This window comes from Scyliorhinus canicula, chromosome 1 (assembly GCF_902713615.1).
Source record: "Scyliorhinus canicula chromosome 1, sScyCan1.1, whole genome shotgun sequence".
Lineage (NCBI taxonomy): Eukaryota > Metazoa > Chordata > Chondrichthyes > Carcharhiniformes > Scyliorhinidae > Scyliorhinus > Scyliorhinus canicula.
The window spans coordinates 100,705,502-100,727,011 of NC_052146.1; the positions used below are offsets into that span (position 1 = coordinate 100,705,502).

The window sequence follows — 21,510 nt, forward strand, 5'->3', positions numbered from 1 at the left end:
CCTGAGGTACAAAAAACACAGGTCAACCACAGCCCCTGTTCGTCAGCCCAAAACTCTACCCGCCCCCTTAGTTTCCGCCCCCCCCCCCCCCCCCCCCACCTCCCGGCATGAGAATGGGGATGAGAAAATATCAGCCATGATTGAATGGCAGAGTAGACTCGATGGGCCAAGTGGCCTAATTCTGCTCCTATGTCTTATGGTCTATTTAGAAGCTAGTGATTTAAATGCTGTATCAGATGCCAGGAGAATTGCTTTACTTCTGTCCCTAGCAGGACAGCAAGCAATCAAAATCTTCAATTCATTTAGTTTTACTGCTGGTGAGGATAAATTGAAGTTTGATCAAGTAATCGCGAAGTGCGATGAACATTGCAAGATGCAAACCAATGAAATTTTAGAAAGATTCAAATTTCATAAAGAGTTCAAAAAGTTGGTGAACTGGTGAATAACTTCATCACAGATCTCAAACTCTTAGCTAAAATGTGTAACTATGCAGATCTCCATGATTCACTTGTGAGAGACCAAATTGTTTATGGCATACTTGATGATACTGTCAGAGAAGCTTACATTCGGCAAAATGATTTAACGTTGCAAATCGCAATAAATAAATGCATCTCCTTTGGAAAAAGGCGCAAATCTTTACCACGAGACAGAGAAAATCAAAATGGTGTCGCAGGCAAAGCAGAAAACTATGAGGAATGGCAGCTATCCCTCGCACGCATTTTTGGGCTCAGGACATGTGCATTACGCACAGAAATGCGAGACGTCGAAGAAGAGGTCTGCACATCCATGAACGTCAATAATATGTCACGACGAAAACATGATGATGTGTCATAGGTGTGGCAATGCTCACTGAAAGGGAAACTGCCCTACTTTTGGTTAACACTGTTTGAGATGTGAAAAGTTACCATTATGCTTCTCAGTGTCAATCACCCTCAAGTTACATTCCTCCTGCACAGAAAAAAAACTACAAAGTGAGAGCTGTGGTCAAAATGAAGAAATCAACACACAAGAGTATTTCACAGAAGATGATGACATTTTCTCGTTAGAAAATACTTTCTTCGTTGATGTGGTTGAATCGTCCATGAAGAATGATCTACAAGCAAGAAAGAATAATCTTCAAGCAACAAAGCCAGCTTGTCATGAAAATGAAAAGATCAACGAGTTTACGCCATCAGCAATGAATGGATGACTACTGTGTATGTTCATACAATCCCAATTTCTTTCAAATTTGACACAGGTGCCTCAGCGAATCTTCTGAATTCCGAGGGCTTGTCCAAGATTAAAGGTCATTGTGAGATGGTACCTCCAGGGTGCTCCTTAAAAGATTATAATGGCAATCCAATTTTCTCACATGGTTCGTGTTACCCGAGTGTCACAAACAGGAACATTCACAAACAAATCAGATTTGAGATAGTAAATGATGCTCGTTCTTCTTTACTTGGTGCTCAAGCTTGTAAAGATTTGCAGCTCATTCAAGGAATTTTCCTTAATACTGATAAGTCGACTACACTCAAAGATGACATTCAGCAACTCTTCCAGGAATACCCTGATGTATTTCAAGGTATGGGTACATTACCATTACAGTACAAGATCCAACTAAAAAAGGATGCCAAACCGATAATTCATCCACCTAGACGTGTACCTGCTCCTCTCCGAAACAGATTAAAGGCTGAACTAACAAGATTGCAAGTTCAAGGTATCATATTGAAGATTACACAATTTACTGACTGGGTTAGCTCCCTAGTCTGTGTTAAAAAACCTACAATTGAGATTAGAATCTGAAGGATCCCAAAGATCTCAATCGCAATATTAGAAGAGATCATTATCCAATACCAAAGAAGGGAGATATTACTGCAGAAATGGCCAATGCCAGAATTTTTACTAAACTTGATGCCCCACAAAGTTTTTGGCAAATGCAACTTGAGGACTCCAGTAAACTCCTCTGTACCTTTAACACACCTTTCGGAAGGTACTGTTTGACAGAATACCCTTTGGACTTCAATCAGCTTTGGAAATTTTTCATCGTACAATAAATGACTGAGAATATTGAAGGTGTTCGTGTTTATGTTGATGACATAATTGTTTGGTCAACAACACCTGAAGAGCATATGAAACGTCTTTGGGAAGTATTCAAAAGGATACGCAAAAATGGTCTGAAACTGAACCATGCTAAATGCATGTTTGCCGCCTCCTCTTTGAAATTCTTAGGTGACAACATCACAGCTAATGGAATCAAGCCAGATGAAGATAAGGTGCAAGCCACCAAGGCAATGCAAATTCCAAAAGACAAGAAGGCAGTCTTGTGCTTTCTCGGATTTGTCAATTTTCTTGGAAAGTTCATTTCAAATCTAGCTAACAGAACAACTACACTCCGTCAACTGATCATAAAGAATACAGATTTCATCTGGACTGAAAAACATACTGAAGAATGGACAGATCTAAAACAACAATTGATACAAGCTCCATGCTTGTCATTTTTTGATCCTACAAGACCTACTAAAATCTCAATGGATGCTCGTCAAAATTACATAGGTGTTGTTTTACTTCAACAAGACAGTTTCAATAATTGGGTTCCTATTGCCTACGCCTCAAGATCCATTACTATGATTGAGTGCAGGTACGCCCAAATTGAAAAGGAGTGTCTTGGGCTAGTTGTTGGGATTATCTAATTCCACGACAATGCTTATGGAATAAGTTCACAGTAGAAACTGACCATCATCCACTTGTCAACATAATTGAGAAAAATTTTAATGATATGACTCCCAGACTTCAGCGTCTAATGATGAAATTACGAAGATTTGATTTCACTTTACAGTATACTCCAGGTAAAGAGTTAGTAATAGCTGACACTTTATCTAGATCAGTCAACACTGAAATTCTTCAAGAAGAATTGATCACCGATATTGATTCTCAACTGCAATTATTCAGAGAGTTACTTCCAGCCTCTGATTCAAAATTACAACAAATTCTCATGGAAACACCGAAGGTGCTACTTTGATGAAAGTCAAACATGGATGGCCAAAAGGTAATTGTCTGCAATACCTAACCATTTAGTCAGAACTGACTATTGTGGATGGTATTTTGCTGAGACAAGATCACATTGTTATTCCACACAGCATGAGGTCTGAAATACTTTCTAGACTTCATGAGGGTCATTTAGGCATTGAGAAATGTAAACGACATGCCAGACATTCAATCTGGTCAGGTATCAACAATGATATCTCAGACGTGATATCATCATGTTCAATGTGTCAGTCACATAAAAATCATCAATGCAAAGAACCAATGCAACCACATGATATAGTTACATCACCATGGACAAAGATTGGTGCTGATCTCTATCACTCATTTGGCAAGGACTCTTTACTCGTCATTGACTATTTTTCTAATTTTCCTGAACTAGTGAAATTGAAAGACATCACATCCATCACTGTCATGAAAGCATGCAAGGGGGGCAGTACGGTGGCCTAGTGGTTAGCACAACCGCCTCACGGCGCTGAGGTCCCAGGTTCGATCCCGGCTCTGGGTCACTGTCCGTGTGGAGTTTGCACATTCTCCCCGTGTCTGCGTGGGTTTCGCCCCCACAACCCAAAGATGTGCAGAGTAGGTGGATTGGCCATGCTAAATTGCCCCTTCATTGGAAAAAATAATTGGGTAATCTAAATTAAAAAAAAAAAAATGAAAGCATGCAAGGAAATATTTGTCAGGTATGTATTCCTCGTAGTCATGTCTGACAACGGTCCATGTTTTTCGAGTCATGAATGGCAAATATTCTCATCGAGTTACAATTTTGAACATGTAACTTCAAGTCCTCATTTTCCACAGTCCAATGAGAAAGCTGAGAAAGGTGTCCACATTATGAAACAGCTACTTAGCAAACCAAAAGATTCACAATCTGATTTTTATCTAGCTTTACTCAATTACAGGGACATCACCTTTATCAACAGGATTATCTTCATCTCAAATGTTATACAACAGGAATTTAAGAACAACTCTACCTCAGTTAAATATTCCTGATCCTGAACAACATCATACTGTGAAGAAAATTCGACAACAGAATATGAAACAAAAGCAATATTTTGATTTACATTCAAAATAATTGTTTACTCTATCTGAGAATGATACTGTTAGATTAAGACTCCCTGAAGGAGGTTGGTCTGACATTGCTCGCATCATTCGGCAATTCACTCCAAGAACGTATAACTTCAGATGGCAACATTCTGAGAAGAAATCGTAGAGATCTACTTCAAGTCACAGATACTCCGAAGATTTTTCCTAATCTTGATTTGAATCACTCAATTTTGAAACAAATTGAACAGCAACTGCTTCAAATTCAAAGACATTAAAAGTTCTTCATCATCTTTGACATTAAGAAGGTCGACAAGGAGAAGACCAAATTGTTTGAATTTGTGAACATTTTCATAATTATAGTGATTGCTGTACAATGTAAACACTGCATTTCATATGTAAAAATTTATTTTAATATTTGCAAGAAAATGTTGAAATAAAGAGGGATGTAGAGATCTCTATATATCAATGTACATTATCAATGTATGTAAAACTAGTACAGTCAATTCAACACTATATGTCTCACTATCAGGTGATATAAAACGGACTTTCCCACTCTTTCTGAGAGTGTGCACATCAGGGGCGAAATTCTCCGCGGACCGACGTGACGCACATTTCCGGCAGGCAAAAGCGGTGCGGATGACTCCGGCGTAGGGGCCTTCTTTTAAGCTGTTAATCTCCGTTCCCGAAAGGGCCAGCAGCGGACTGACGCGATACGCGTCAGTTTCACCCGCTGCGGAAGTGGCGAGACACGGCGTTTGGGGGGGGGGGGAGAGAGAGAGCGTGTCCCGGCGTTTGGGGGGGGGGGAGAGAGAGTGTCCCGGCGTTTGGGCGGGGGTGAGTGAGAGTGTCCCGGCATTGGGGGGGGGGGGGGGGGGGGAGAGTATCCCGGCGTTTGGGGGACGGGAGAGATAGTGTGTCCCGGCGTTTGGGGGGGGGGGGGAGAGAGAGAGTGTCCTGGCGTTTGGGGGGGGGGAGAGAGAGTGTCCCGGTGTTGGGGGGGGAGAGAGAGAGAGTGTCCCGGCGTTTGGGGGGGAGAGAGAGAGAGTGTCCTGGTGTTTGGGGGGGGGGGGGGAGAGAGAGAGAGTGTCCCGGCATTTGGGGGGGGGGGGGAGAAAGAGAGTGTCCCGGCTTTTGGGGGGGGGAGAGAGAGAGTGTCCCGGTGTTTGGGGGGGGGGGGGGAGAGAGAGTGTCCCGGCGTTTGGGGGGGGGGGGGAGAGAGAGAGTGTCCCGGCGTTTGGGGGGGGGAGAGAGAGAGAGTGTCCCGCCGTTTTGGGTGGGGGGGGAAGGGGAGAGAGAGAGTGTCCCGGCGTTTGGGTGGGGGGGGGAGAGAGAGAGAGTGTCCCGGCGTTTTGGGGGGGGGGGGAGAGAGTGTCCCGGCGTTTGGTGGGGGGGGGAGAAAGAGAGTGTCCCGGCGTTTGGGGGGGGGGGGGAGAGAGTGTCCCGGCGTTTGTGGGGGCGGGGGGGTTGCGGCGTTGAGTTGAGAGGAGAGGAGAGGGAGAGAGAGGGAGGGAGGGAGAGAGAGAGAGGGAGGGAGAGAGAGGGAGGGAGGGAGAGAGAGAGAGAGAGGGAGGGAGGGAGAGAGGGGGGGAGAGGGAGGGAGGGAGAGAGAGAGAGAGAGGGAGGGAGGGAGAGAGGGGGAGAGGGAGGGAGGGAGAGAGGGAGGGAGGGAGAGAGAGAGAGGGAGGGAGGGAGAGGGAGGGGGAGGGAGGGAGAGAGAGGGGGAGAGGGAGAGAGGAGGGAGAGAGAGAGGGAGGGAGAGAGAGAGGGAGGGAGAGGGAGGGAGAGAGAGAGGGAGGGAGGAAGAGAGAGGGGAGAGGGAGGAGGAAGAGAGAGGGAGAGAGGGAGGGAGGGAGAGAGAGAGAGGGAGGGAGAGAGAGAGAGGGAGGGGGGTTGCGGCGTGGAGAGGAGGGGGGGTTGCGGCGTTGAGTTGATAGGAGAGGAGAGAGGAGAGGGGTGGGGGTTGCGGCGTTGAGTTGAGAGGAGAGAGGAGAGGGGGGGTTGCGGCGTTGAGAGGAGGGGGGGTTGCGGCATTGAGTTGAGAGGAGAGGAGAGAGAGGGGGGGTTGCGGCATTGAGTTAAGAGGGAGGGAGGGAGGGGGGGTTGCGGCGTTGAGTGGAGAGGAGAGGGGGGGATGCGGCGTTGAGAGGAGAGGAGAGGGGGGGTTGCGGCGTTGAGTTGAGAGGAGAGGAGGGGGGGGTTGCAGCGTTGAGTTGAGAGGAGGGAGGGAGGGGGGGTTGCGGCGTTGAGTTGAGAGGAGGGGAGGGAGGGGGGAGTGAGGGAGGGGGGGTTGCGGCGTTGAGTTGAGAGGAGAGGAGGGAGGGTGGGTTGCGGCGTTGAGAGGAGAGGAGAGGGGGGGTTGCGGCGTTGAGTTGAGAGGAGAGGAGAGAGGGGGGGTTGCGGCGTTGAGTTGAGAGGAGAGTAGAGAGGGGGGGTACCTGCATTGAGAGGAGAGGGGGGGTACTGGCGTTGAGAGAGAGGGGGGGCGGCGTTGAGAGAGAGGGGGGCGGCGTTAGAGGGGAGTAGGGGTGGTGGGGAGGGGGGTAGGGGCGTTGGAGGGGGTAGGGGTGGTGAGGGAGGTAGGAGTGTTGGAGGGGGGTAGGGGTGGTGAGGGGGGGTTGGGAGTGGGGCAGCGGCGTGCAGAGGGGGGCGACGACGGATGCCCGGGGCCAATGCACCATCACCCCCCCCTCTGCACGCCGCTGCCCCCTACCCCAACCCCCCTCACCACCCTTACCACCCTCCAACGCCCCTACCCCCCTCCAACGCCCCTACCCCCCTCCAACGCCCCTACCCCCTCACCACCCCTACCCCCTCCAACACCCCTACCCCCCTCCCCACCACCCCTACCCCCCTCCAATGCCGCCCCCTCTCTCAATGCCGCAACCCCGCCAACGCCGCAACCCCCCCCAACGCCGCAACCCCCCCAAACACCGCAACCCCCCCAAACGCCGCAACCCCCCAAACGCCGCAACTCCCCCAAACGCCGCAACCCCCCCCCAAACGCCGCAACCCCCCAAACGCCGCAACCCCCCCAAACGCCGCAACCCCCCTACCAAACGTCGCAACCCCCCCACCAAACGCCGCAACCCCCCACCCAAACGCCTCAACCCCCCACCAAACGCCGCAACCCCCCCCCAAACGCCGCAACCCCCCCCAAACACCGCAACCCCCCCAAACGCCGCAACCCCCCCAAACGCCGCAACCCCCCCCAAACGCCGCAACCCCCCCAAACGCCGCAACCCCCCAAACGCCGCAACCCCCCCAAACGCCGCAACCCCCCTACCAAACGTTGCAACCCCCCCACCAAACGCCGCAACCCCCCACCAAACGCCGCAACCCCCCACCAAACGCCGCAACCCCCCACCAAACGCCGCAACCCCCCACCAAACGCCGCAACCCCCCCACCAAACGCCGCAGCCCCCCCCACCAAACGCCGCAACCCCCCCCACTAAACGCCGCAACCCCCCCACCAAACGCCGCAACCCCCCCCACCAAACGCCGCAACCCCCCCCACCAAACGCCGCAACCCCCCGCCACCAAATGCCGCAACCCCCCCACCAAACGCTGCAACCCCACCCCCCACCAAACGCCGCAACCCCCCCCCCCCACGAAACGGCGCAACCCCCCCCAATCCACCCCTCTCCAACGCCGCTACCCCCGCACTCGCCCTAGGTCACTATCATCAATGGTTGACGCTGTTTTAAAGCTACTCTGTTTTTCGCCGACGTGACCCGTGGCCACGTCGGCAGGAATTCGGCCCATCCGGCACGGAGAATGTCTGTCTGTCAAAAATCAATGACATCCCGCCGGCACCAGCTGTTTTCAGAGGCTGCCGGCGGGATTTTCACAACGACGGTTTTTGGCCGCTCGGAGAATTAAAAACCCGGCGAGAGCGGGAATAACGCCGCCGCCGGCCGATTCTCCGACCCTGCGTGGGTTCGGAGAATTTCGCCCCAGGAGAGTGAACAGGCAAGCCATAGAATAGCTAGAGAGAGAGAAGTTATATGTTATTTCATTATTACACTGTATAGTTAATTAGTATTAAGTAAAAAGAATCCACAAATATAATTTATATTACTCAATAAATTAGTTTATCTTTACAAGAAGACTACTGTTCATTTCATCAACTCGGCTGGTTCAAAAGAACAATATACTATATTACACAAAGTAATATAACATGCACCACCTTAAATTGGATGAGGCTTAACCTCGCAGACGGCAAGGACGCGTTCACCCTCCGCTGGGCTTCCTTCCATGTCCCGGCCCTCAACTCCCCTACTCAACTCCTCCTCCATGTGCACTTGATCTGGTCCACCGGAGCACCCTCCCCCTCCAATAGCTCTCCATAAATATCTGACACTTTCCCCTCCCCAATATCATCCTCGGGCATCAGCTTAACCTGCAACACCCAAGGCGGCATTCCTGGGAAGGACGGCGCCTCTCTCCTGACAAAGTTCCTCACCTGCAGGTTCCTGCACCCATACCCATCAGGCAACTTGTATGTTTCCTCAAGCTCTTCCAGGCCTGAAAACATATCCCCTACAAACAAGTCACTGAAGTACTCTTATCCACATCTGCCACTACCCTGAAACCTCGCATCCAGCCCCGTCAGCGCAAACCTGTGATTATCACATATTGGTGCCCATAGTGACATGCCTTCCAACCCGAACGCGCAATGCTGAGACCACCACAGGGCTCGCAGAATACCGAACCAGCGAGAACGGAAGGGGCGTCCACAACAGTGCCCTCAGACTTGTCCCCCTACATGACACTGCCTCCATCCGCTCCCATAGTGACCGCTCCTCCACTGCCCATTTCCTCATGATTGCGATATTTGCAGTCCAGTATTAGTTTATAAAACACAGCAACATATCCCACCTCTTAAGTTCGCCTTAATTCCCTCCACCAGTCGTGCCAAATTAAAGTTATGCAGCTGTGCCCAGCTTCGCGTCACCTGAACCCCAAGGTACCAAAAACCCACCCCACCACCCAAATCGTATCTCCCCAAGCTTCCTGCCTTCGAGCATTAATCAGGAACACCTCACTTTTCCCTCTGTTCAATTTATACCCTGAAAAACAGGCAATTCCTCTCAGGATCTCCATGATCCTATCAAAACTGTCCAGCAGGTCCGAGATGTATAACAGAAGATCATCCGCATACAACAAGATCCTTTCTCCATTCCACCCTACTCAATCCCTCTGCAACCCCTCAACGCACTGAGCGCTATTGCCAATGGCTTTATCGCCAGAGCAAAAAGCAGCAGGGAGTGTGGGCAGTCCTGCCTCACCCCTTCAGTCTGAAGTACCCCGAACTCGAACTGTTCCTCCGGACAGTAGCCTTCAGTGGCCTGTACAGCAGCGAACCCAATCGACAAAACCCTAGTCCAACCTGATCCGACCCAGCACTTCCAATAAATAAGCCCACTTCACCCGATCAAGTGCCTTCTCCACATCCATAGCCACCACAATTACCACCTCCTCCGACGGCATCATAATGACATTGAGCAACCTGCGCACATTTGTCGATAGCTGCCACCTCTTCACATACCCCGTCTGATCCTCCCCTATCACCCACGGCACACAGTCCTCTATCCGCGACGCTAGCACCTTCACCAACAACTTTGCATCCACACTTAGCAGCAAAATTGGGCAGTACGAACCACACTACTGTGGGTCCTATCTTTCTTTAAAATCAACAAAATGGACGCCTGTGACAAGGCATCCCCTTTCCCCTTGACTACTAGCAGAGGCCCCAGCTCCGCCCAAACCTCTGGTAGAACTCGGCTGGAAACCCATCGAGCCCTGGGGCCTTGCCCGTCTGCATCGTGCCTACGCAGTCCACCACCTCCCTCAGCCCAATTGGGGCCCTCAAACCCTGCACCTTCTCTTTTTCCATGATGTGGAGATGCCGGCGTTGGACTGGGGTGAGCACAGTAAGAAGTCTTACAACACCAGGTTAAAGTCCAACAGGTTTGTTTCAAACACGAGCTTTCGGAGCACGGCTCCTTCTTCAGGTGAATGGAAAGGCTTGTTCCAGAAATGTTTATATAGACACAGTCAGAGATGCCCCGGAATGCGAGCACCTGCAGGCAATCAAATCATCAAAGATGCAGAGAGAGAGGTAACTCCAGGTTAAAGAGGTGTGAATTGTCCCAAGCCAGTTCAGTCGGTAGGCCTCTGCAAGTCCAGGCTTGTTGGTGGGGGCCGAATGTAATGCGACATGAATCCCAGATCCCGGTTGAGTCCGCATTCATGCGTGCGGAACTTAGCTATAAGTTTTTGCTCAGCAATTTTGCGTTGTCGCGTCTCCTGAAGGCCTCCTTGTAGAATGCTGACCCGGAGATCAGAGGCTGAATGTCCTTGACTGCTGAAGTGTTCCCCAACTGGAAGGGAACAGTCCTGCCTGTTGATAGTCGCACGATGCCCGTTTATTCGTTGTCGCAGTGCGACAACAGGCAGGAACAACAGGCAGGACTGTTCCCTTCCAGTTGGGGAACACTTCAGCAGTCAAGGACATTCAGCCTCTGATCTCCGGGTCAGCATTCTACAAGGAGGCCTTCAGGAGACGCGACAACGCAAAATTGCTGAGCAAAAACTTATAGCTAAGTTCCGCACGCATGAATGCGGACTCAACCGGGATCTGGGATTCATGTCGCATTACATTCGGCCCCCACCAACAAGCCTGGACTTGCAGAGGCCTACCGACTGAACTGGCTTGGGACAATTCACACCTCTTTAACCTGGAGTTACCTCTCTCTCTGCATCTTTGATGATTTGATTGCCTGCAGGTGCTCGCATTCCGGGGCATCTCTGACTGTGTCTATATAAACATTTCTGGAACAAGCCTTTCCATTCACCTGAAGAAGGAGCCGTGCTCCGAAAGCTCGTGTTTGAAACAAACCTGTTGGACTTTAACCTGGTGTTGTAAGACTTCTCTTTTTCCACCCATGGGAACTCCAGGCCATCCAAGAACCGCCTCATGCTTTCCTCACCAGGTGGAGGCTCCGACTCTTACAACCTTCTGTAAAAGGCCTCAAACATCCCAGTCACCCCTTCTGTGTCCGACACCACCTTACCTTACGCTCCTCATCTCTCACCCCTCCGATCTCCTTCGTCGCTGCCTGTTTCTTCACTTGGTGCGCCAACATCCTGCTTGCTTTTCCCCCATACTCGTACACTGTCCCTCTGGCCCTCCTCAATTGCCTGCTGCCTTCTCCGTGGCCACCAAACCAAATTCCATCTGGTTTTCGAGGTAATGGCCAGTCCACCTATTCTTCCTGCCATTCATCCCTGTGTTTGGTGCTTATCGAGCTCAACTGTCCTTACATTTTTAAAATAAATTTAGAGTGCCCAATTCATTCTTTTTTCAAATTAAGGGGCAATTTAGCGTGGCCAATCCACCTACCCTGCACATCTTTGGGTTGTGGGGGCCCAACCCACGCAAACATGGGAGAATGTGTAAACTCCACACTGATAGTGACCCAGAGCTGGGATCAAACCTGGGACCTTGGTGCTGTGAGGCAGCAATGCTAACCACTGCGCCACCGTGCTGCCCTTACTGACCGTACTTATACCTTAGGAGCGATTCTCCCCCAAAATTTCTTAAATTAATTTGTGGCGGGTTTTTCAGGGAGTTTCCCGTCAGCTCTGTTGGCGCGTTCCCCACCGCTACTCAATGACACTTGGTCACTTTTTTGGGCCCTGAGGAGTTTCCCACTAGTTTAGCCCAGGCATTTTCAAAGTTGGGGTCGCGACCCATGGGTGGATTGCGGGCAGGTGTCTGGAGGGTCACGGATCGTCTGTCGCAGCGCTCCCGATTACGCAAATTCTCAACCACAGCAGCCGGCTTTTAACAATGCCAGCTGTGAGCGGCCTTCCAAATGACGGCCGTGATCATAAAAACATGCAGGCGCGCTGCGCATGTGTGCCCATTTATCGGTGCGCATGTGCAGTACCACGTTTCTAACATGTATTCTAATAACGAAACACTTTAATATGCATTGTGAGTGTTCATGCCTTGTAACTGCTTGTTGGATAGGTTTTTCCTGTAAGCTTATTGATCTGACAAGACAAGAAATTTGAATTGATTGTGGGATGCAAATTCATTATGCTGGATTTTATCAGGCAGTTGAAGATGGGCTGGGAGGCAAAGTGGTCCATATAGTGATATAGGGAGGCGGGAAGGATGCACATTTGCGGGGGCGGGATGGTGCAGGCATACCTGAAATTTTCCCGCCACCAAGCTACCTTGGAAGAGCTTAATTGAGCTGCTTGAACGGACAATTAAGGGTCTCTTCCTGACTCTGACTCTGTTGTTGATGAGATGCAGCCCTGGCTTCCGCTGACTGCAAAGTGGGGTCATGCCAAATCACCCCCTCACCACCACCAACTCCCTCCCCGATGCCTTCCTGCACTGAGGGGTTCCGGCGTGTGGAGCTCCTCAGTACAGGAAACGGGATTAAGTGCAGCCTCGGCAGTGTGTCCCCCTCTGAGGCCCCGAATTTCAAGAGTACTGATACATAGAGTGGTCTTTCCTGAAACTGCGAGCTCATCCTGAGACTGTTTCAATTTGCATTTATGTCGCACCTTGCATTTATGTAGCACCTTTCATGACCTCAGGATGTTCCCAAAGTGCTTTACAACCGACTAAGTACTTTTGAAGTGTAGTCACTGCTGTAAGGTAGTGATGGAGCTGGGGCGCAGCAGTCAATATGTGCACACAAGCTCCCACAAACAATGACCAAATAATCTCTTTCAGTAATGTTGGTTGGGGATTAATGTTGGGATGCGAATGTCGACCTGCGTGATTCGCGAATCAGCCCATGTGAGTCGTGAAGATTGGTCTGCGTGGGTCGCAAAGGTCGGCTGGCATGGGTCCCGAAGGTTGGCCTGTTGGTACAAACGGGTCCCTGGAAAAAAACTTTGAAAACACTGGTTTAGCCCACAGCGAGCGCGGTTAGCCGTGTGTTTCCCAGCACTCACTGTGCCGAGAAACACGTGGCTGTTCAACTCTACTCGTGTTGAGTAAAGGGTCTGAACAGGGAAAGCGCGAACGGGGCCGCACATAGCCCTGTTTTTTACAATGGGGAGCTCTGCCTGCCGGAATTGCCACTTCTAGCGAGAGATCGGACGGCAGTTAATGGCCCACAAATAAAACCACCGACCTGTTCCCCCCCCCCCCCGCTTGAACACAACATGGGAGGGTCCCCTGCCCCCCTGCCTCCCCCTCGCCTCTGTATCCTCTAACAGCCACAGTGGGCAACACCAGCCCAATCGTGCATGTGAAACAGATGCCAGCTTGGTACATTGGCAATGCAACCTAGCACCATGGCAGTGCCCCTGCGTGTTGCTATTCTGTCAAGGTGCTCTGAGGAGCTGTTGCGTATTATTCATAACAATAATGATCAAAAGATATTGCTTGTGAATTGTTGCAATCTACCATAGTAGTATATGCATCACAGCTGTGATCTATTTCTAGTGTGTGATTCAGGCTTTTAACAAAACTGAAATTAAAACAGAAAATGTTGCAAATGTTAAGCAGGTCTTGCAGCATTTGTGCAGAGAAAACTAGCCGAAAACACTAACTTTGTGGGCATGATCCAACGGCCATGCTGTGCCTAGAAAGTAGCTTGCGGCAGTGTAGTGTGGTCGATAAAAGCCAGGAGACCCTGCTCCGGGATCTACCCAGTTTGGAATACCTTGTGAGATTGCGTTAGACGTTGCGATGTAAATCCCGCCCATTATGGGCTACAATATTTGAGCATATCTGCATATTCACGCAAGCCCGCTAGTCTCACTTTAATGTACCCTGGCATTGGCATCCTAGCATTGCCACCTGGGTGCCAGCCTGTCATTGCCAAGGTGCCCAGGTGGCACTGCCAGCTGGAAGGAGCACAGCCAGGGTGCTGTGATGGCACTGCCAAGGTCCCACACTGGCATTTTCTGTGTGCTGGAGATCATGCCGGAGTGCTCTGTGCGTGTGTTAGAAGTGGTCTGGGGAAACTCCCATAGTGCATTGATGCACGAGGTGGGGGGTGGGTCATGTTGGGAGATTTGGGGATCAGCACACCATTTAAAAATAGCGTCCTGATCTTTTGTTCCACTGAGGTGTTCCGATGAGTGAAGCTCCTTGGTGTAGAAGGCAGGGTTATGTGCCTCATTGGCCATGTGTTCCCCGCTGAGGCCCCTTATTTAATGAGAGTGGCATTGTGTAGCCATGTGTTTCTCGGCGCTGTGAGCGCCAGGAAACAGGCGGCTGAATGCACTCGCTATGGAATTTTGTTCCCATTTAGTTGAATCGCACCGTGTATCTCTCTTTAGAGATGCTTCTAGGCCTGCTAACTATTATATTTTTTATAATTGCAGATTTCCAGGATCTGCAGTGTTTTATTCTTTAACAACACTAATATTTTCAGGAATGTTGGGCCTTGTATCATTCTTTTTTGCCAAAACATTCTATTTAGCCACTGTTCAAATGAACTGTGCCCTAAAAAAGTAACTAAATGGCCCATTTAAATAGGGAATTATTATGAAAATTGTAAGCATTTTAAGAATAATATGTAATTGGTGCCATGATCTACCATTGCATCAGTTGACGTAAAGTCTTCTCAGATAAAGATTTGTTTCAATCCCACTTTTAGTGTCTTAAAGATATTCTTCTTTCTTTAGGGTCCTATATGATGGTGAACTCTTCGCAGCATGCTCCAGGTCAGAAAGCTCACTTCATCCTCCAATCTGTGAGTGAAAATGATACTCACTGCATCCAGTTCAGCTACTTCCTCCACAGCAGAGATGGTCGTAGCCCCGGGTCACTCAATGTCTTCATCAGTGTCAAAAATGGGCCAGTTGGTAACTCAGTTTGGAATGTGTCGGGATCTCATGGGCTGCAGTGGCTCCAAGCTGAACTTGCCGTCAATATCTTCTGGCCAAACGAGTATCAGGTATTAAGCTTAACTTTTCCATTTAGAGGTAAATAAAATGATAATCGCACCTGAACTGTAATCTTGAGTATTTCTGACGAGAGGTCCAGGAGTTTTCAGAAATGTGCTTATAGTTCGACTTGGGAAGGAATCAAAATTTCAGTTCATTGCAGTTGGATCAGACAACAGTAACTCTTGAAGCATTCTAGGCATGTTGAATATTTGCTATAGCTCATGATTTATTTTCTTTTGAGTTATTTGTGTTTCTCTTCGGGGTAGTAAATCCCAGTTTTCGTGAATTAGATTTTCTCCCAGTGTAAATATTAAGCACATACCTCTAGGTGTAACATGCATCAGAAACAGAATGAAACTCCTTCTGCTGCCCTCAAGTAATGGGATTTTATTTGACGCTCAAGAAGCACCAGCTTTTAGAATTTCCACACTGCTAGGGTGGCATTGCTCAGGGCGGGCCCTTTGGAGAGCCCATTTAGGGGACTCCTTTATCTGTGTGGGTGGTGCCTGTTGCTTCTGTGGGAGTGGAGCCTGCATTGGGGTGGAGAGCCTGACCCAGTCTGTGCCTGTGGGGGGGGGGGGGGGGGGGGGGGGTGATACCCTAAACCAAACAAGGAGGGGCTCGTCACAATGCATGTGGGGCCAAGTTGAGCTGGAGTCTGTGAAAGGGGCGGAAGGAGGGTGCGGGTGGCGGGTGTTGCCTGCGATGAGGAGAGGGGTTGGTGCCTGTGATGAGGAGGGTGGAGTTCCCTGATGCCGGGCGAGGAGGGGGAATCCAGTCACCCTGATCTTTGCGTTATGCTGGGTGCAGATCCCCTGATATTAGTGTTATCGAGGTACCTCGATGCTTTAGGGGGGCAGAAGTCTGGGAGATGGGGTGGGAGTGAGGGGGTGAGTGGCTGCAGGCCACTTGTCCTTCTAGTGAAGATAAGTCTGAGATCAGGATGGCCTTTGGGCTTCCTGGCCTTGGCTCCTTTAAGCCCCACTTCTCCAGCTGCCTGTCTAATTCCTGCTTCCCCTTTTAAATGCAGAGTGTTGTTCAATACGACAAGAAGAGCCAACCGTTCAGCCTGAGAGCTTCATATTGTTTTTTTTGCCTGAGCCAATACATTGCACATTTTTGAGAAGATTAGACCATAAGATATAGGAGCAGAATTAGGCGATTCGGCCCATTGAGTCTGCTCCGCCATGCAATCATGGCTGATATGTTTCTCATCCCCATTCTCCTGCATTCTCCCCATAACCCTGATCCCCTTATTAATCAAGAACCTATCTTTGTCTTAAAGACACTTGGTGACTTGGCCTCCACAGCTTTCTGCAGCAATGTGTTCCACAGATTCACCACCCACTGGCTGAAGAAATTCCTCCTCATCTCTGTTTTAAAGGATTGTCCCTTTGATTTGAGGTTGTACCCTCAGGTTCTAGTTTCTCCTACTAGTGGACAAATCCTCTCCACGTTCACTCTATGTAGGTCTCTCAGTATTCAGATTCTCCCAACAAAACTGGAGAATGACCTTCAAAGCCAATTGACTGACCAGTTCAAATATCTTTTGTCAAACTAATTAATAGGAAGGAGAAACAGGTTATTTTCTTTTTCTCATTTAACTGCTCGTCTTACAAAGTAAATACAAGAGGTCCAAAATTAGCTAAACAGGGTAGATAAACAGAAACTGATCCCACTCATGCAAGGCACAAATTTGAAGTTATTGAGAAAAGAAACCAAATATTAATGTGGTGAGTGGTTATGATCCGGAATGCACTACCTGAGAGTGTGTCAGAGGCATGTTCAATTGAAGCATTCAAAAGTGAATCGGATTATTATCTGAAAAGGAAACGTGCAGTTACAGGGATAAGCTTGGAGCAATGTCAGTGCTCATTCGAAGAACTGATGCAGACATAGTGGTTGAATGGCCTTCTTCTGTACTGTCACAATTCTTTGATTCTGTGAAATCAAGCTTTGTAGGAGTGGGATGTTCCAGGCAACCAGGGAAATGGCCCTCGTCTGGGAAGAACTTTGGACCATTTCTGAGGGATATGAAACAGAGGAGCAATCAAAATCTTTTGATCGTTGATCTTTGATATGTTTGATTAATTTTGTGTTGAACGAAAAAAAAACGTTCTTTAAGAGTAAGAGAATATTTTGATTTATATATGACTGTTTATGACTCCCACCCTCAGGAATCCTAAAGCTCTTCACAGCTTAGAAAATACTTTGGCGTGCAGTCATTGTCCCAACATAGGAAATATCTCAACTAATCTATACATATCAAAGTTGCTCAGTCAGCAATTTGAGAACTTTCCAGTTAAGCTGATTCTAAGTGATATTCAATGAGGAGTAAATGTTGAGCAGGTCACTGGGGATAACTCCCCTTTGCATCTTTGAATAGTGCCATAATTCAAATTTATCTAACCACATGAATGGGCTTGACAATGCCTTGGTTCAATTCCAAAGGAATGTCTGATATCTACTGTAAAAAAAAAGTAAAGAAAAATCAAACTTTATTATAAACGCAGTATTAAAATATCTTTAACATCCACTGTTAAAATACAGTTAGCCCTCAGGAACACTTCCTTTACACAGAGCCACTGCTTTAAAGAAAATATATGAATCCTGTCAGAACCATGCAGAAAGTCTGGCTGTATTTCATCAAAAGCTGCTTCTCAGCTTGTTTCAACTCACATTTCCAGCTACAGTACTAAACTGTCTCCAGACATATCTTTCAACTGAACTACAATGAGAGCTTGCAATGAGAACTGCTTGACTTCTGCTCACAGCTCCATTTTAAAACTCTCCGGCGGGGAGAAGAATGACGATGATGTTAACAGACCGCCTACTGGGTGAGATGGCGGTGATACCTGCCATGTGTGGGCACTGCACATGAGCAGGGAGAAATTGTGAGGAAAGGAGTACCAGGGGAGATGAGGAACCTCGTGGGAAGTCAGGTGGTGGGGCCCTGCTGGGTGGCAGAATGTGGGGTCCAAGTGGCATGGGGAGGAGTGACTGAAAGGGGGAGTGCTGAGGGAAGACAAGAAGCACTTCCCCTGGCAGAATAGAGGAGGTCATTCATTTTTCTCCGGCATTACACCCCCGTCCTCTTGTAGAGGTTGCTGACACTCACCAGTATGGCCATTGTCTCCCAGGCGGGGTTTGTGACCTTGCTGGAGGGTCTTCTGCAAGCCTGAGCGTAGATTGTAGGTTTTCTCTACTCCATGTCATCCAACATTCTTGTGAGGGCTACTTCGGTGAAATTTGCAACTGGTCAATCTGATTGCACAGTACCGGGTCTTCTCTACAGTGGACCTGAAACCTGCCTACCATCAGCTCCCCATCCGCAAGGCGGACCGCCAATACACTGCGTTCAAAGCAGACGGCCGCCTTTACCACTTCTTTAGGGTTCCCTTCGGCGTCACTAATGGGGTCTCGGTCTTCCAACGGGAAATGGACCGAATGGTTGACCTTACGGACTGCGGGCCACCTTCCCGTACCTATATAACGTCACCATCTGCGGCTATGACCAGCAGAACCACGACGCCATCCTTTCCAAATTTAGCCACACCGCCAAACTCCTGAACCTAACGTACAACAAGGAGAAATGCGTGTTCAGCACCAACCACTTAGCCATCCTTGGCTATGTGGTGCAAAATGAGGTTCGAGGGCCCGACCCCGACCGCATGAGCCCCCTCATGGAACTCCCCCTCCCCCACTGCCTCAAAGCCCTCAAACGATGCCTGGGGTTCTTCTCATACTATGCCCAGTGGGTCCCTAACTATGCGGACAAGGCCCGCTCACTCATTCACTCCACAGTTTTTCCCCTGACGGCCGAGGCTCACCAGGCCTTCAATCATATCAATGCCGACATCGCCAATACACGATGCACGCGGTCGACGAGACCCTCCCCTTTCAAGTTGAAAGCAATGCATCAGACATCGCTCTGGCCGCCACCCTCAACCAGGCAGGCAGGCCCGTGGCATTCTTTTCCCGCACCCTCCATGCTTCCGAAATTCGGCACTCCTCTGTCAAAAAGGAGGCCCAAGCCATTGTTGAAGCTGTGCGGCATTGGAGGCATTACATGGTTGGCAGGAGATTCACTCTCCTCACTGACCAATGGTCGGTAGCCTTCATGTTCAATAACACACAGCGGGGCAAGATCAAAAATGATAAAATCTTGAGGTGGAGGATTGAGCTCTCCACCTTCAATTACGAGATTTTGTACTGCCCCGGTAAGCTCAACGAGCCCCCCGATGCCCTATCCCGAGGTACATGTGCCAGCACACAAGTGGACCAACACCGGCCCCTACACGATCGTCTCTGTTACCCAGGGGTCACCCGGTTCTTTCACTTCATTAAGGCCCGCAACCTACCCTACTCCATTGTGGAAGTCAGGGCGGTCACCAAAGATTGCCAGGTCTGCGCGGAGTGCAAACCGCACTTCTACCAGCCAGACCGGGCGCACCTGGTGAAGGCCTCCCGTCCCTTTGAACGCCTCAGCATGGACTTCAAAGGGCCCCTCCTCTCCTCCGACCGAAACACATACTTCTTTAATGTGGTCGACGAATACTCCAAATTCCACTTTGCCAGAGTCACCAAAGCCCTCAATAGCATCTTCACTCTGTTTGGTTTCCCCGCTTACGTCCACAGCAACCGGGGATCCTCCTTTATGAGTGATGAGCTGCGTCAATTCCTGCTCAGCAAGGGCATTGCCTCGAGCGGGACGACCAGCTACACACCCTGGGGAAACGGGCAGGTGGAGAGGGAGAACGGGATGGTCTGGAAGACTGTCCTGCTGGCCCTACGGTCTAAAAATCTCCCGGTCTCCTGCTGGCAGTAGGTCCTCCCCGATGCCCTCCACTCCATCCGATCGCTCCATAGAACATAGAACATTACAGCGCAGTACAGGCCCTTCGGCCCTCGATGACCTGTGAAACCCCTCTAAAGCCCATCTACACTTATCATCCATATGTCTATCCAATGACCATTTGAATGCCCTTAGCGTTGGTGAGTCTACTACTGTTGCAGGCAGGGCATTCCACGCCCTTACTACTCTCTGAGTAAAGAATCTACTTCTGACATCTGTCCTGTATCTATCTCCCCTCAATTTAAAGCTATGTCCCCTCGTGCTAGACATCACCATCCGAGGAAAAAGTCTCTCATTGTACCCCCTATCTAATCCTCTGATCAGCACGGTAGCATGGTGGTTAGCATAAATGCTTCACAGCTCCAGGGTCCCAGGTTCGGTTCCCGGCTGGGTCACTGTCTGTGCGGAGTCTGCCGTCCTCCCCGTGTGCGCGTGGGTTTCCTCCGGGTGCTCCGGTTTCCTCCCACAGTCCAAAGATGTGCGGGTTAGGTGGATTGGCCATGCTAAATTGCCCGTAGTGTCCTAAAAAGTAAGGTTAAGGGAGGGGGGTTGTTGGGTTACGGGTATAGGGTGGATACGTGGGTTTGAGTAGGGTGATCATTGCTCGGCACAATATTGAGGGCCGAAGGGCCTGTTCTGTGCTGTACTGTTCTATATCTATATATCTATATCTTGTATGCCTCAATTAAGTCACCTCTTAACCTTCTTCTCTCTAACGAAAACAGCCTCAAATCCCTCAGCCTTCCCTCATACGATCTTCTCCCCATACCAGGCAACATTCTGGTAAATCTCCTCTGAACCCTTTCCAATGCTTCCTCATCCTTCCTATAATGCGGAGACCAGAATTGCACGCAATACTCCAAATGCGGCCGCACCAGAGTTTTGTACAGCTGCAACATGACCTCATGGCTCCGAAACTCAATCCCTCTACCAATAAAAGCTAACACACCATACGCCTTCTTAACAATCGTCTCAACCTGGGTGGAAACTTTCAGGGATCTATGTACATGGACACCAAAATCTCTCTGTTCATCCACACTACCAAGAATCTTAACATTAGCCCAGTATTCTGTCTTCCTGTTATTCCTTCCAAAATGAATCACCTCACACTTTTCTGCATTAAACTCCATTTGCTACCTCTCAGCCTAGGTCTGCAGCTTATCTATGTCCCTCTGTAACTTGTAACATCCTTCCGCACTGTCCATAACTCCACCGACTTTAGTGACATCTGCAAATTTACTCACCCATCCTTCTACGCCCTCCTCCAGGTCATTTATAAAAATGACAAACAGCAGTGGCCCCAAAACAGATCCTTGTGGTACACTACTAGGAACTGGACTCCAGTCTGAACATTTCCCATCAACCACCACCCTTTGTCTTCTTCCAGCTAGCCAATTTCTGATCCAAACTGCTAAATCCCACCCTGAATCCCATGCCTCCGTATTTTCTGCAATAGCCTACCGTGGGGAACCTTATCAAATGCTTTACTGAAATCCATATACACCACACATCAACTGCTTTACCCTCATCCACCTGTTTGGTCACCTTCTCAAAGAACTCAATAAGGTTTGTGAGGCACGACCTACCCTTCACAAAACCGTGTTGACTATCTCTAATCAAATTATTCCTTTCCAGATGATTATACATCCTAT

At 49.3% G+C, this 21,510-nt stretch overlaps 1 protein-coding gene across 1 annotated transcript in view; it reads left to right on the forward strand.

Annotated features, from left to right (window-relative positions):
• LOC119975033 (receptor-type tyrosine-protein phosphatase U-like) overlaps positions 1-21,510 on the forward strand; it is a 1,028,343-nt gene that overhangs the window by 260,374 nt on the left and 746,459 nt on the right. The window contains exon 4 of the mRNA XM_038814894.1: positions 14,740-15,011. Within this exon, the coding sequence (XP_038670822.1) occupies positions 14,740-15,011 (272 nt within the window). The remainder of the gene's footprint in view (positions 1-14,739; positions 15,012-21,510) is intronic.